Source organism: Gouania willdenowi, chromosome 7 (assembly GCF_900634775.1).
Source record: "Gouania willdenowi chromosome 7, fGouWil2.1, whole genome shotgun sequence".
Lineage (NCBI taxonomy): Eukaryota > Metazoa > Chordata > Actinopteri > Blenniiformes > Gobiesocidae > Gouania > Gouania willdenowi.
The window spans coordinates 29,554,381-29,572,285 of NC_041050.1; the positions used below are offsets into that span (position 1 = coordinate 29,554,381).

General features: G+C 38.9%; 1 protein-coding gene across 1 annotated transcript; it reads right to left on the reverse strand.

The window, feature by feature from the left end:
• Window positions 1-1,908: 1,908 nt before the first annotated feature.
• Window positions 1,909-2,967, reverse strand: neurod4 (neuronal differentiation 4). Its single transcript, XM_028452053.1, has one exon. The coding sequence runs from the start codon at window positions 2,965-2,967 to the stop codon at window positions 1,909-1,911; it is 1,059 nt and encodes a 352-aa protein (XP_028307854.1).
• Window positions 2,968-17,905: the final 14,938 nt, after the last annotated feature.

Sequence of the window (17,905 nt, forward strand, 5' to 3'; positions counted from 1 at the left end):
TCCCCAAAATTGCCCCAGCTGTCCATCAGCCCCCTGTAGCTCTCTCAGCTGTCTCCCCCTAAAAGGAGAAGCTGAACAACAATACAGGTCACAGGTCAAGAGAAAGAACAGGCTGCGTTCACAATAGGCCAGTGGCGCCCAATAAAACAATCGTTCCCTTTTCTACCCCTGCCTTTATCTGCTACTGCACGGACTGAAAAAGACAAACCATTGGAGAGGTGGCTGAAAAGTGGGGAAGTCCTCTTGGACAACAGCCTCTAGAGCACCTTAGCTTTTTTTTCTCAATGGACTAAGAGACCACGAGGAAAAAACACTTGTAAACACCAGCTCTTGTTCAAACCACTCTATCACCCTGTTCTTTGTTTATTTCAAGAGTGTTAATGTTCCTCAACATCATCATTACCATCAACACTGATACTTTGCACATTAGTTCAGTGATATAGATACAAAAAAAACAGTCAGCTAATTGAAATTAAATATATATATATATATATATATATATATATAATTATTTAAGAAATCATTCATTTGATTAATCATTATATCACTTTTTTTATTTTAAGCCTAATTTTACAAAGTTACAACAACATCTCTACTATTTATGTTTGTATTTATATTTATGCTGTGTTTATAATGACACTAAACACAAATGTCTGAATTTAATGCTTTCATTGTTTTTGTCCCACAATGTTTTAGCGTGAGCTTGATGGGAAAATGGGACACATGGAGCAAAAAACAAGCAGTTGAGCCACAGAAGGGGCTCCGTGACACAGTCACCTGTTCCACGGGGCTGTTTTCCCATGGCCCACAACTGCCCCATGCATCCTCACCCAACAGAAAAGTCAGAATACTGCACTTTGTGCACTTGCAATAATGTGCACAATGTGCAGCTCTTATGGGTTTTTTTTAAAGATGCTTTAGAATTGGCCTAAATAGTTTGCATAATGTGTCTCTTGTATTATTGTGATATACTTTGTGACATTATTTTAATGCTATAGCATTTCTTATACGATCAGTTTGTAGGTGAAGTATACAATAAATTATCAGAATTTACGCTTTTATGCTATTAAGTATTTAAAAGGACATGTAGTTGAATGTCCAACCTCAAAGCACTAGTAAAATAAAAAGTTTTAAAATAAAAAAAAAAAAAAATTTTCCTGATTAATATTTGTGTATATATATGTATATATCCCAAGAAAAAACACAATGCACACATTATTAATCTGGAAATATCATATAATATAAGAATATTTATTTAAGTGCGAAACAGCAAAATATTAACAGCAGTGTGACACAAAATGGACATGTACCTGAAAGAGCTCAAATAAATAAATTAAATACAGTACTTCTACCATTGACTGGCATGAATCCAAAGACAACAAAGAAACAAAAACTGTGCTGAGAAAAAAATACAAAACGGACATAATCAAAATAAATATTAAATATGACTATAAATAAATGCTTTGCTTTCCTTAAACTGAGAAAGACATTGGCTGTAGGTTTTAGTGCACGGACAATATTTTTTAAATTGTTTTTTTTTTGGAGAAGAGCTGATCTTATAATGATCCAATTTATTGTTCAAACTCTGGCGATTTGAGCAATACTAGCCATTGATTCACTATAGGGAATTTTCTTACGGAAGTTTCAATCTTTAGCAACTCTGTGACAATTTGTTCTGAGACAAAAGTAAATCAACACAACCTCTGACAGTAAAATAAATAGAACAAAATAATGGGTGCATGTTTAAATCAGGTAGATGTTGGGTTCAGGAGTCTCTTTTACTCTGAGTATTCAGTGCTTTCCCAGAGAGCTACATTGAAACATAAATGCACATTTCATCTTTATACAGTCTGTACCATTTTTACACAATCAGGACACTTCCTCATCATTTAAGCTGTTAACTTGCAGTCAGATGTTGCTCATTTGAGAAGTGACTAAATGAGACGGAGAGAAGGAGTCAAAGGCAACATCCAGAGGCAGCTCAAAACGAGAGGCTTGGAAAAGTGGGTGAGCCTGAGGACCCCCGGGTAAACCGCCAGGTGTGGAAGTAGGGTAGTGATGGGATGAGAGGTAGTGAGTATGGTGGCCAAGGTGGGATGGGAAGTTCCTCTCTGTCTCATGGGGAGAAGTCTCTTGCTTCAGGGCAAAGTTGCCACTAACGCTGAGAGGAGGGGTGAGGGGCCCGTCATATGGTGGCGTGCCGCTGCTGCACTCGTTGGGAGAGGGGTTATCATATGACGGCCCTTTGAATCCCTTCATGTGAAGAAGGTGGGAGGCTTCCAGGGATCCGTAGGGTGGGCTGGGAAGGCCTGGAGAAGGGTAGCTTAGGGGATGGCCTGCCACCACACCTCCAGCTACCTGGGATCCACATTTGTCCTCCAGCTTATTAACAATCATGGGACTGGGTCCGAGCTGCAAGCAGCCAGACACAAGGTTGCTGGTGGGCTGAGACAGACCTTTGCACAGCATCTCCATGAACCCATGGCTCTCTGGTGACTGACCGTTCTCAAGCACCTCTGACAAAGCCCAAATGTAATTGTGGGCCAGCCGCAGAGTTTCAATCTTTGACAGCTTCTGTGTCTTGGAGTAACAGGGCATGACTCTGCGTAGATTCTCCAGGGCATCGTTTAGACCGTGCATACGAGAACGTTCTCTAGCGTTGGCCTTCATCCGACGAGCCCGAAACCTCTCCTGTCTAGCTTTGGTCATCTTCTTTTTTTTGGGACCTCTTCTTTTTGGAGCTTTTTCTCCATTTGGTCCAATCTCATCATCATCCTCTTCATCTTCTTCCTCCATGTCTTCACTACCCAGCTCTGTGTTGGAGCAGATACGACTGACGGATGTTAAACCATGGGGTCCCCTCATGTCTGGGCTCTCATCACCATCATGTGAACTTCCATCATCCTCCAGCCATGACAGGGAGCTCACCAGATCAGTCACTTCTGCACTGCACGACTTGGTCATCATTTCCAGCTTTAGGAGGAAAACACAAAATGTAATCAAAAACTCAAAATTAAACTCCCAATGCACATGGTGGTGCAAGTTATAACTTAGATTTGTTGATCTCATAATGCAACTACCATTTCAGCACTCTTGAGCGGACAGCTCATCTATCTCACTGATATAAACATTAATAAAACTATGAAATTAAACTGTGTACATGATTTGTGTAAATGTGAGGTTCTGATGTGTATATAGGGAAGTAATTGGAGGTTCGACATAAAGACGCATGGTTCCCTGCTGCTACGCTGTATCCGTTAGACGCCATCAATCTGGGACATGGCAGGATTTACTCAGCAAATAAAGCTCAAAGATTAAATAGACAACATGCAAATCAACAAACATGTGGCCAAGCTTCTTCTCTTTTTTAATGAGAGAACTGCAGTTTTATCATGTAGTAGCTATATGGTATACTCAATTAAAAAAAATGTTGTGTATAAAATATAAATTATGGAATATTAATACATTAAAATGTCGTTATTAAATGTTGTGTGTGAGAAAAACTATAACTAGGACCCTTTGCAAACAACTGGCCTAATTATTCATTGTGCGTTGATGTGTAAAAGTGGGACGAATTACAATAATTTATGAATTTAGAACATTGGGCATGACATAGTCTGGATGACAAATACAAAAGAGTTAGAATGAATGGTGAGCCTATAAAACAGCTATCCTGATTTTCACTGAATATTGATGCATACAAAAAAAAGATAGATGTGTTTTATCAGAGTATAAATTGACTCTAATAAATAAACCTAATTATGTTAATAGTTTTTCATTTTATTCATGTTTTGTTTTGGGGTTTTGTATCTATTGCTTATTTGAGGAAAATATAACAGTATAACTCACCTGTTTGGATCAAGTTCTGCAAAGAAACCAAAAGTAGATGAGTTCAAAACGATGAGTGATATCTGTTGAGGGATGTGTCCAGAGTCTCCCTTTCTTCGTGCATCTGCCACTGGTCCAAGATCCTCCTCTGGCACGAGCACACTTACTTTACGCACTTTAATCACCAATTGGCACCATCGGCCCGCTTTTTTTGCCTTTAACTGAGCTAAACCCCGCCCCCTGTTGCCCCACCCACCACTGGCCCAGCGAAACGCGCGTGGCGAGCTCGTGACCAAAAGTTTCATTGGGCGCGTGTGTATTTTGTGTGTGTCAGAGAGAGAAAAGGAAAAGGGGGGGTCGGGGGGTCGGATGGGGGGACTCGAGCCTTCATGAGAACAGCTCTTTGTCAACACAATGAGGTCGAAACCACTTGGAGTCGCAGTAGCACAATAAAAGCAGAAGTGACAAGTAACGAAGTACAAATACTTTTATTACTGTACTTAAGTAGTTTTTTGTATCTGTACTTTACTTGAGTATTTATTTTTATTTTTTGGCGACTTTTTACTTTTACTCCTTACTTTTAAAAACAAATATCTGTTTTTTTTTACTCACATTTAAAAAAAAATGAGCTCGTTACCTTTTAAGACCTTCGAAGATGACGTCACAACGTAAAATAAATAAATTAAATTAAATTGAAATAAAACCGCTGGAGGAGAAACTTGAATCATTTATTTTACAAATTACATCTACAGTGAGTGCTAAATTCTCCAGGTTCTGATAAAGGGAAACAGATTTCATTCATTTCCATTTCTACAAGTTTATGAAAATAGTAAATGGAAGGGTTAAAACAACTTAAAAGTGACCAAAAATGGTGGAAAAAGTGGTGAAATTTTAAAATTTTAAAAAACATCAGACACCGGTTAAACGTTTCAAATTTGAGTGGCCAAAAACTGATTAAAAAGGGTTCAAAGAGTCAATATTGGAACAATTAGTTTAACCTGGCAAATAATAGGGTTTTATTGAGCAAAAATAATTTACTTACGTAACGGTTGGGTGTAGAAATGAAATGAATTACTTTACTACTTTTAAAATGTACTTAAACACAAGTTAAATTACTGATTTAGAAATATAGTAAAAAAAAAATATACAAGTACCCATAAAAGCAGCTCAATTACAGTAACCCGAGTACTTTTAATCCATTATCCATTTATTAGATTGAAGTAATACCTGTTGCCTGCATCAGTTAGTTAGTGTATGATTACTAAAACAATCAATCAAATCTTTGCTGTTTTGCTCCATTGTGTGTTAATCACACCAATCGATGGTCCAGCCTCCGTCGTCATTAGTCCGTTGGCGTTGGATTAGGAATTTTCCACTTAATTAGACACAGTGTCGGCCTGTTTTTGCTGAGTGAGGGGACGCGTCCTTTGCCATAAGTGACTTTGACAGGCCGATATGCAGAGAGCAGGTGTGGGCCTTGTTCGCTCGCTCATCCAATTGTTTGCTTGGGTTCAATTTGGGCGCCATTCTGTCCCAGAGGACTATAGGATAACCGGATCGATTGGTGCGCTGATGAATACACATGTACTTTTATGATTGGCTTGAAGTCATAATAATTTACAAAACATGTTTTTTTTTGGTTTTGTTTTTTTAATTATTTAATTGAAGGGTGGTTTAATTGCCAAATTCGGGTGTCAAATAGGATTTTCCATGTAGGCCAACCACATAATCATACTGTGTAATCTATGTATAATTGTTATGGATTTCAACTTGGATTGTGACCCTATAGGTCACAGATAGATTATCTTCAAGGCTAGAAAAAAAAATGAAGTCACTGCTTCACTGATGCACCTCTGTAATAAATATGTAATCTCTGCAGAATCCATGATAATGAGCTACCATTTAAAACAGTTTGTTAGAGCAGAGAGGCATCTGAAACATGATTAAAAAAAACTCAACTCCCCGACTTTAAAGAATAAAAGACGTCTTCACGATAAAGGCAAAAAAGTAAAAACTATTGTTTTTTTTTGCAGAATGCTGAAAAAATGTACGTATGGGAAATTAATTTTAACCAAAGTATCCAAGTTTATTCTGAGAGCCACAATCCTGAATGCTTGACATTTTCCAAAATCTTAAACCTTGGAGCTCGAAAACAAAGCAAGGCAGCAGCTTGGAGTTTAATACACTTGTATTTAGCGCAATTATTCCACCATAGTTTTTTTTAAAATTATTATTATTTTGTTTTTCTTAGCAATTAATTTGATATTTTGTCTTGCCGTATAGATATCCTGAACTATAACGTGCATCTTTAATATCTATTTATTTTATTATGTATATTAGAACTAACCTATAAGACATTTATAGCCTCACATACTGTATATCATTGTTTCTAAAAAAAAAAATACATATATATATATATATATATATATATATTTTTTTTTTTTTTAATTTTCTACCATGTGCGATCGTCAAAGTTTAACACTATAAGTCTAATCTTTGGTTTTTGCACCATTTGTGCATATTTTTGTTCTTGCAAAAAAAAGAAGCATTAACACATGTATTTTTTTTTTTTTTTTTATAGTGACGTCACTAGCCCTCCCTAAGGAAGGGTAAACCACTTTATTAGAAGGAGAAACATATTTCAAAAAAGGTGACTGCAGTGTACAACCGTGTGATTGGGGGGGGGGGGGGGGGATACAAGGGAGAAGGAGTTTGGGAGGGTAACAAAAAAGAATAAAAGCAAAGCCATATATCAAATGAAATGTATAAATTCAAATCATCTGTAAGTATTGTGCATAATAGCAATATCAATAAAGCTTCGACTATTTACTTTGACTAATTTGTAGTCATCAACATAACTTTTTAGGTTATGTTGATGACCACATCTGAAAATGGTTCATCATCTACATTACATTGCAACTTTAAACCAAACTCTCCAGCATCGGCCCTGTCTATTTTGATCATTTGGCTCATTTTTTACCATAGGCCTAAATACCACAGCACAATAAACGCACGCTGTCGTGGTGCGTGGCGGGCCGCAGCTCTGTGGGGGGCTTTTGTCCTCACCGGCCATTCACGGCCAGGGGTCTCACGAGTCGCACGTGTCCCCCGCATTGATCCTATTGTGCTAGCTATTGAGCACAGTTGTGACATCACCGGACTTTGGCAACTGCTCCTCAGGCTCGTTTAAAGAGCTGGGTATAAGATACAGTCACGTGTCCAATCAGCAGCAACGCGTAAAAACAGGCACTTATCTCACGATTTATTGGCCACAGTGAGACAGATGGTTGGATATGTGTGTGTGTGTGTGTTTGGTGGGAGGGGCTGGGCTCGCGTCACTCGCTTCACCCCAAGTTAACGTCTCGTGCTGAAACACAGTACCCGCCTCTTTAAAAGCTCTGTTATCCCCAACCATATGGAGGTAGATTTGTCTTTATTATTCAATCAAAAAAAAAAAAAAGTTTCTTCAATACAAAAAAATAATAATAATAACTTAAATAAAAAAACACAATTTCAGTCAAAGTAAAAGTGTTGCAAATATATAAGTGACATCATTTGTTTTGGTTTTTTTTTTTGTTTTGCTTTTGATTTAAGTGATTTCTTTTCTTTTTAGGGGGATTGAATAATAGGCACAAATGTCCCACCCATAATATCTCTGCTTCAACACTTTTTTTGATTGAATAATAAAGACACAAATCTACCTCCATACAACAAGCGCTGCATGGACTCCAGTGCTCACTATTCAAGTCGAGCCATGTACTTTGTGTCTGTTTGTGTGTGGCTATTACATTCGCCCCAAGTTCCCCAGGTACATGCACTTCTACCCCCAACCGCATTTACTGCCGTTACAGTCCCCTGAGTGTGAGCGTGGCCTCCTCACACCTGCAGCCTGGATAGGGAATTGGACCCTCAGTCTCCCACAATCCCCATTGGTTTCCCAAATTACTGAGTGAGTAACGGAAAGGGAATTGTCCTGTTCCCATTCAGGGAGTAACACAGATAGCCAGCCTTCCGTAAGAGGTCACCAAGAGTGCATCTTGTTTAGAGTAACGGTATTAAGTTTCAGAATCAGAACTACTTTAAAAACAACTGGAGGGAATTTCTTTGGTTACAATTGCTCCCAAAGTGAGGACATAATAGCAAACGTAAAACAAGATACACAAATAAAATGTAGACAAAGTCTAAAGCAATGTTCTTATTACTTTAAAAATAGAACATGTAGCAAAAATATATAAAAATATAAGTCTAAGCCTATACAAGTATAAGCAAGCCTTGTCTTTAGACCTGCTTTTTCCCATTCATGGTTGCAGTGGATCCCAGCAGACATAGGGTGTAAGGCAGTGTAAAGCCCCCCTCTATAGGACGCCATTCTATTGCTCGACAGACACAAGTTGGGGCCACCCACAGGACTTGAACCCACGATCTTTGCACTGAGAAGCGGCAATGCTTCTGATCAAACCTACCTAAATAAAATAAAATCATGTTTGGCTCATTTGTATTTAGGAAACAATAGTGTGAAAAGAGTTAGGATGAACAGTAGTTTATAAGCGTGGTTTGTTGGTGGTCCATACAGTAACATGCAATAGCAACAAGCTTTTTAAACCACCCGCATGTCACATAAATATGATTTTTTTTTTTTTGCAATGTCACATCTCCTCGAGTACTTGAGATTTCTGTTTTCAATTGCAGAAAATGCAAGTTTTCTTCATGTCTTGGAGGATATTTGGCATTACATGGGCTGTCATTGTGTAGGTGCTCCTGGGTTAAGTGGTCCTTGGCTCTAAAAACATTGAGCAACCCATGTCAAAAAGTTGAGACTATTTTAAAAGTAATTTAGTTCATGCATGTCTGCAGGAGAAAGCGCGTGTTAGTTTTATGCTCTTCTGTTTGGTGTTTTGTTGCTAATAATTGGGAGTAACCAATAACGCACTCACAAACAAAACTCAAAAATCTCCACCACAAGTGAGTTGTCTCCCCTTCTGTCCCTGGGGACTCGGAGTGGAACGGGAGGGATTGGTGCTGTGGGCTGACAGATGGGTCCTTGTTCCTGTCTTTTTCTTCATTTTCTATCTCCCTCTCCCTCTTTTGCTAAAACACAGACACACTCACTCACACCGAGACTGCACCAATACAATAGGAATTAAAGCTCTACACACATGGTCCCTGGGTCAGCTCCTGAAAGCTGAGACTCTTGTAGTGATCCTAAAAGATGGAGGGAGTGTGGATTTGTGTGTGGGGTTGGCGTGTAGATGAGGGGGCTTACACACATGAAACTGTTGTATTGACGGACAATACAACAAAGTTTGAAATGAGTCAACTACTATTGTGATGCTTATAACACCTTTAAATAATGGTTTTTTTTAAGCTATCACCAGATTTTATTTCGGGGGTTTTGTTTTTATTTTGATTCTGAAATATGTAAATGTGTATCAATACTAAGACACTTCTTTATCATTGATTAACCAAGGCTGATTGCTGATCATATGTGGGAAAATGACAGAACAATGATACTTGCACATACACAAGGGAAAAAATATAAACTTGAGCATCCTGTAAGCTTAATTTTACTGTTGCCCTGTTCTGGTTTGTTTCAAGTCGACATAGTTAATAATTTATAACAATAAAGTGGTGATGGGCGTAATTATCGGCTTACCAGTATATGCCGTAAATTGCAATGTTAGTCGACATCTGTATCGGTTTTTCCACCTATATACTAAAGTTGAATAAATAATCTTATTTTGCACAGATGTGTATTTATAGAAAACATCTATTTGGATATCCTATTAAAAGTAGGCCTAACTTGTCATTTGCATGAGTTTTATTTAATGTGAACTAAAATTAGGGGGGGGGGGGGTAGTGGTTGTCTATGTATATAATGGTATTGGTTAATATTGGAAATTCAGTGTTGAACAATATCAGCAAAAAGCTAAAATCAAACATCCCTACAACACAGGCTTGCACTTCAAAATATATAATACAAGTTTAATTTTTTTTCACAAATTTTATCCTAATCTTTTCTATAATAAAGGTTAACATGATTTATGTTACATTAAATAAAAAAAATAATGAGTTAAAATTGGATAATTGATACTTTGTATAAAGCTTACAGCGAGACTAAATCTCAGTCCATATGTTTTGTCTTGAGGAATAGTTTGTCGTGTCTATAAACCTACAGCATCATCAGCTTAGAGGCTCACGGATCACAAAGTGAATTTTGACTAGATAAAGCAGCATTTCATCTTGGTAACATGAGCAGATTGTTTACAGCTTTAATTCTCTTCCTTTAGGCTGTAATGGATTTGGAAAACATTCCAATCCAGCCAAAATGTGGTCACAGAATGGGAATCAGGCCCGAGGGCAATTCACACTAAGTGGAGAGTGAGCCATTATACAAAGGTGCCTGTGGTTTCATATTCAGGATACTTTACAATCCTCATCCCAGGACATCAACAGTGTTTTTGGGTGTGCTGTTAGGGTGGGTGGGGGTGTGGGGGTGGGGTCCATCTGCCATGCTGCAGGTCCTTGGGGAGATGGGCATATCCCAGGGGTTTTTTGGAAAGAGAGGGTCTGAAAGGATTACACCCAACCACTAATCAACGGCGGTAATCTGTGGGCCGCTGTACAAAATCCCCTTCAATCCAAAAAAATAAAAAATATTTGGGATGAAGAACAAATTCTCATCACACTGTATTATCGAAGTGATGGTGAACAACCTGACTGCTTTGTAAGGAACAAATACAGGTGCTTTGTTTAATTGTACATTTCAGATGTGAAGGTGTGATTGGCAACAAGCCATTGTGTTCCTGTGATCAGGTGCAAGTGTCCCACAAGTGGCCAGGCCTGAATCCCACTGTGACCATTATGCAAATCCAGCAAGAAAACAAGCCTGACACATACGATTTGTCAGAGCGCACATTCTCCGTTTCAATGACAAAAAAAAGGCTTTGCATTTGATGACCAAAGTATCCAAAAAATAAATTGTAATAAAGCATATATTAGATTTTAAACCAATCTGTTTTTTTAATACTATTATTATGAGCCTTGTATCTCTCACAGCTGATTTACAGATGCTATAGATGTGGTTGTCTGTAAGTATAAACCCAAAGACTTTTTCACAGCATGAATCAACCATGCAATGTGCAGCTGCTGAGTTGCTGTCCTGGCAGATTTCCTCATCCTGGATCAAAAGCATAAGGAATCAAGTTGCTTCTCCTTTGACTTTGTCCCTTCCGTATGGTTTAGATGATGAGGCCTGCATGGGGTGGGCTCTGGATCTGGTGGAGTTGGGTTAAAAGCTTTCTATGACTATAGAAACAGCCTAATGATGGTGCCAGTCCTCCAGGGCATAGGGAACTGCAGCATCCTGGCCTATATACACCTCCTCTACCTCCTGCAGAATACCCACTGGCAAGGCAGGCTAAGCTCTCCACCCTCACAGCCTTATTGTTCAGTGGGCCCCGGCACTGTCGATATTAAGCCTGGCTAATGTGATCTGGAGGCAGCTGGAGCAGCCCCAATTATTACCATAACAGAGCCAACAGAGGGGTGTAATATCATTAAAAATAAATCAGGTGGTTGGGAGATTTGTTGTAGCAGGGGGGACTTTGAATAGCATTAGGTGGAAAAACTGTCATAATTTCATTAGTCAGTTGGGGCACCTCAGAGGATCTGCTGAAACATTTTCTTTAAGTTGGACTAATTGAGTTTGCTTTTAAAACACTCCACACAAAGAGGAAGATAGGGGGGTTGGTGATGATAATGTATTCCATGAAGTGTCTAATAGTTTTGGAAATTAATACCAGACACCTGGTAATCATATTAGGTTAACAGGACTATTTCAATTGACCAATTGGCTTCAGCGGGTAGTATCAGAAAAAAGCCATACAGGACACTTTGAAGGTTGTATTCGCCTCTTGCAGGGATTAGAGTTGGAAATGATGACAAAAACGTGAGGCCCTGGTAATCTTCTTAAACCTTTTGACACTGTGCTATGTCTGCTCGGCAGACTCATCAGCAATCAGCTGCAAGCAAAAAAAAACCTATGGCTGACAGTTTCACATCCATAATATATAGGCTACTGTATCACAAGAAACAACCATGGGCTTCACTTTGTATTTTATGATAATGTTATTTTAATTTGACATTAGGAAACTTTGTTCACCTTTAAAGCTGCTAGAAGTGCCGTTGGTCTCCCAGCCAGGGTCCGTTGTTGCTATTGTTTACACGCATTAGGGCTTTGAAACGTTGATTTCAAGGCCCATTGAGTGTGCGATGGATCGTGCCCAAAACGTGCTGACGAGAGGAGCGAGAAGATCATTGGACGAGCAGTCAGAGCGGCGCCAGAAACTCTTCATATGTGCTCAGAAACACAAATTTCATCAATCAACCCTCAATAGATGGATTAGAGTAGTCTAAAACCAGGTTATATTTTAGTTTGTATCAGCTATTCAGACGTAATCCATGTATTTCTTTTTTGTTTTCTTTTCTACATACATTTTGTTCCTATATATTTTCAACTTCTAATCGCTTATAGATAGATAGATAGATAGATAGATAGACCCTATAGTATCACTACATTTATGTATAGATAGTCTGGACATGTATGTATGTTTATATACATATGTAAGTGTTTGTGTACATGTACTGTATGTGTATATGTATGTACTTGTATAACCTGATGCACATGAGTGTGTATATGGATATATGTAAAACCCTGTACGTATCCTTTTCCCCTTTTATAACTCATAACTTAATTGTACTTTTTGTTCTACATATATATATGGTGAAAGCGTTTTTTTTTTTTTGCTCATCACAAATGTTGCTTTTTTTTAAAAAAAAAAATATATATATATATATTGTGTGTACATTGTTCTGTCACACAGTCTTTCGCAATTCAAACTTTCTCATGCCAATAAAGCCGTTTTTTTTTAATTGGATAGATAGATAGATAGATAGATAGATAGATAGATAGATAGATAGATGGCTTAGTTACAGTGCAATACTGCCATCTAGTGTCAATTAATAGGAATTGACCTAATGTGTTTTGGATACATTCTCAATATATCAATGGTGTCAAACTCATATGAGTTCAGGGGCCACATACGAAGCATGGTGATCTGAAGTGGGCCGCAGATTATTGGAAGGATTATTTAAAAAAATTGCAGGAGTTTTGAAAAATGTAGAGTTCTTTTAACAATTTGAGATTAAAAGTGATTGGCATCATGTGATGGGAAAACTAAAGGGGCCACAGCAAAAAATGTGGGGTTTCACTAGAATTATATATTTAGAGGGACAGAGATATTTACAACTGAATTTGTTTGTAATTCACACAATATTAGTCATTTTTACTTTCTCCTGTGGACCAAATCTGGATGCTCTAAGGGCTGCAATTGGGGCCTTGAGTTTGAAACATATGCAATACATGATCATCAACACATTACTATAGTGCACTCCGTCAGAGGATATAGGTCATTTCTCCTCTTAAACCACTAGATGGGCGCAATGATCAAGAAGCAGAAAGTGCCAGTCTTAATGCATTGTTTGTTCGGATCTTTGGTTTCGGCCCTCCGAAAGGGCTAAGCCAGGTTCACACAAATTTCACAACTTGTGTTTGTCTTTGTAGGTTCTTTCATGAACTTTGACTACCGCAGACCACTGTACGCCACAGTGGCAGACCACAGCTGGTTCGCAGTGGACCACAGGTTATAAACCAATGGATCATGTGCTCCTTGGCTTTTTGGTCCTGTATTGGCTTTCATTGTTTGCCCGGGTTCAGATAGTTAAGTTTTTTGGAGCTCTTTGGTTCTTAGTGACAAGACGCCCCTCTGCCTTCAGACTCTTTCCAGTCTCGAGCCGGTTCTTTTTGGAGATCACAGCCATGTTTTCCACATACTAATTCTCTAGCGTTCTGGTGGTTCTTTTTTGTTTGGAACGTAAATGGACTAAATGGTAAATGGACTTGATTTATATAGCACTTTATCACCACACTGAAGCAGTCTCAAAGCGCTTTACATATCAGCTCATTCACCCAATCACTCTCACATTCACACACCAATGGGACAGGACTGCCATGCAGGGCGCTAGTTGACCACTGGGAGCAACTTAGGGTTCAGTGTCTTGCCCAAGGACACTTCGACACATAGTCAGGTACTGGGATCAAACCCCCAACCTCTCGATCCGAAGACGACCCACTACCAACTGAGCCACGGTCGCCCGTGGTGACTGCCTGACGACATCAGCTCCCTCCTTCTTCTTCGGATTAGCAATCATCATTACCAACTATCAACTTTTTTTTTGCTAATAAGATAACACGAGCTGAAATCTCTTGATCGATATAACTTTGAATGTCATCAATGACTAGTATCACATTGTACTAAAGTTTTTAAGGCACAGAGCCTGTGTCAAGCCTGTCTCAAGATGCATGAAAATCATATATGTGTGTCCGTAATAACTTTGTCATGTAAAATATACTGTTTTTAAGTTAATAAAATAAATCTGTATACCATAAATATGACTGTGTTTTACCCAAAGTTCAATGACCTTGAGTTAAGAGCAGAGAGGGAGCGAACTGGCTCACGAGCAACAAACATGTGAGACATTTCTGTTTTTTCTCTAAAAGCTATAAAAATATTTGCCTTGTCTTGCCACTGAGTGAAAAATAGTCAATACTCAATCTCTATATTATGGAGCCTATATCCCAGGTATGGGATATAGGCTCCCTGGAGAGGTTGCAAGTCCATCAGGGTTAAACAATGTCTCAGGCAACAAATTCTTTGTCAAAACCATTGCTCTTGCCCATTTTTATTTTTTTTCTGCATCTGCATTTCTTTCAAGGAGCCCAACTTTCAGGTGCCATGCAAAAAAAAAAAACATGTGTAATTCATGTATGCACGTCTGTAGCACATGCATAATGGTCATAACATATATGCATGTGCTTACAATATAATTTACTTTCAAATGAAGTTATTGATTGGTTGGACGTATGTATATTCATTGTGTCATGGCAAATTTTATATTCATCATCATATCCTCAAATGTATGTTCATGTGTACAATTTGTCATGTTTTAATACATGACGACTCCATTAATCTTTACACTTTTGAACAGCTGAATCATGATTAAACAGTACAGATCGTATTATTCTCAGTGCAGCACAGTCTCTGCCAAGGACATACACTGACGTACACACTTATCAAGACAGATAAAGACTGGAGCCAAACCTTCTCATAACATCTTCATCATCCTCCAACATTGCCACTATGGGCATCTGACTCCCTCCCTTTTGTCTCTCACTGTTGGGACCTTTTCTTATCTGTATAAAAAGCTTAAGCTTTGAAACTGTTGGAGCGGGGCGCGGCACTTCCTTTGGACGTCCGCCTGGACGGACGCTAATTTTGTTTCACTTTGTTCCACTTTGTATTCTTTTATTTAGTTTAGAATAAAATCATTTTTTATTAAATCATCAATGCTTCTCCTGGATTCTATCATTCAACCAGAGCAATGAATCATGTCTCAAATGAGGTCAACCGTAAATTCTGCCGTAACAATTGTTTCGCAGAATGAAACCATGAAGTTATTTAGAGTCTTGGAGGTTTTAGTCACAGTAAAATATTTTACAATTTGATACTTGTTTCTCGAAATGTTGCAACAAAGACTATAGAACAGGGGTCACCAACACGGGGCCCATCGGCACCTGGTAGCCTGCATGGACCATGTGAGGTGCCCTCATTGTTCTAACAGTAACACTAGTAGTTACCAATGAGCTCAATCTAAAATCTGATTTACTTGCCAGGCTTTAAAATAAAAAAAGATTAATAGCGATGATGACAGATATATAGTCAGAGCCTAGGTAGAGTTAAATACTGCTGCATGAGACAAATGTTTTTAAATGTCACAGATTTTGTGTATGGGTTGTGATGATATAAGTTTTGCAAAAAATAACACAATGTGGATGAAAATGAAACATCCCAACAATGTTATTTGCAAAATATTGATAATGATAATAAAAAATAATAATGAATAAATAAATTGGGATCACCACACCAACCTTTCTGAAACTGAGTATTATATATTATTATAATCATATTATGTATAACATACACCAGATCTGCAACACATTTGTCACAATGTTTTTATCAGCAGAATTTCGCTTTACTAAGCACTTACATCTCTCATCTTTGTGAGTTTGAATCCTGGAAAGTAAATCAGATTTTAGATGGAGCTCATTGGTGAGTAGAGCTCCTGGGGACCCCTCACAAGATCGACGTGGGCTACCTGCATGAGGCAGAGAGAAGAGACTAGAATGAGACCAGATACCCATCCATCTATCCATTTTCTGGGTCGCAGGGGTCTGCTAGTGCCAATCTTCAGCTCTCATTGGGCATCAGGTTGGGGTACACCCTGGACAGGGCACCAGTACATCTCATTCATCGAATTAAAAAACTCCATTCAATAGCAGTCATGTTTTTGGATTCTGGGAGGAAACCCGGTTTACCCAGAAAAAACCCATGAAAGCACAAGCAGAACATGCAATCTCCACACAGAAAGGACCCAAGCGTCCACCCCAGGGCTTGAACCAAGGCGGACATGGTAACCACTACGCCACTACGACGGACTGTCGTGCCCACGTCTGTCTAGCCAGTTCCTGGTCTATCACATTGCCGTCTTTTCTGATTTTTGCTGAGATTTGCGAGTGTCTCTCCACTTCTGGGTTTTTCTTCTTTGTCTGTTTTAATGGCGACGCTTCAGTGTTCTTCTTCTTCTAATTTGTAGGTTGCATTTCCGGAAACAAGACCCCAAAGTGTTGTGTATGAACGTACAGTGTGAGCAGTCAGATCGTGTCAGAGTGTCGGTTTGTACAGTGTGAGAACATGAATCGTGAGCTGCGCACATTCGGGCTCTGCGTCTGAGTGCAACGATTGAAAAAATGGCACAGCGCATCCCAGCCTTAAGTTGCAAAGTAATCAAAAAAGATAAGAAAGGTTGGACACCTCCACCAGCTATTTGTGCTGCCTGAGCCAACAGATTTGAACGTTTCCTGTCATTACACCCTAGTGTTGTGGTAGTTGAGACCGGTCTTGGTCTTGGACCAAATTTGAAAGATCTCGGTCTCGTCTCGGACTCTGAAGCATTCTGGCTCGGTCTTGTCTCGGACTCGGGATTTTCCATCGAGACCGTTCGAGACCAGCACTAATTCCTTCTATTTTAAAACTTTTTTATAATGTGATAATAACACGGAGAAGAACGGGATAAAACAATCCTTTATTCATGATTTAATCCACCCCGTATAATGACCACAACCTTCCTTAATGTAACTGAGTGACGTGTGTGACACACTCATTCGTGTGTCTGGCGACGCTGTCAGTTTGGACCGCGGAGCGCAAGGGAGAAATGAACTAATCACTGGTAAAAATCCCAGTAAAACTCCTGAAAACAATCACCAGTAATACATATTATCTCCCTGGTAAAGACAGTAGCTCTAACAACTGGTAAAATGATAAACTGATGATATTACAGCCTGTGAATGCTGGATAGGGGACGCGCTTACTCTGCTTCTGGGTCCTAGTGCCCGCCGACCGGTAAAGCCTGTTCCGTTTACCGTGTTTACTGAAGTCCGTGTGTGTTTAATAAGTCCGTGTGTGTCCGTGTGAAAGTCTGCATGTTTATGCCTCTGTCCATCCACTCTTTTCATTATATCCATGTCTTTTAAGGATTTATTACATAATGTCGGCTGTCGTCCGGGCCGCCGCCATCTTGGTTTATGTCGTCACCAGCGCGTCATCGCCGCAGAGTTGCACTAGCACAGAATGACTCAAATAACTGTAAAGAGGTCTTATATTAGTCTATTTTCTTTTTAAAGTGGTGTTTTTTTGTGGCTTTAGACTCCAATTGCATTTATGTATATAATATATTCCGCACAATATAAACAGGTTCACAATATAATTAATTTTTATAGTTTCTGTTTCCACTGTGTCCAGAATAATAATAATTCTCAACAATAACTATTGATTGACTGTTCCAGGGTTTGAGATTGTTTTATTTAGTTTCACATCTACCTGTAGCTCTTTGTTTTTTCGAC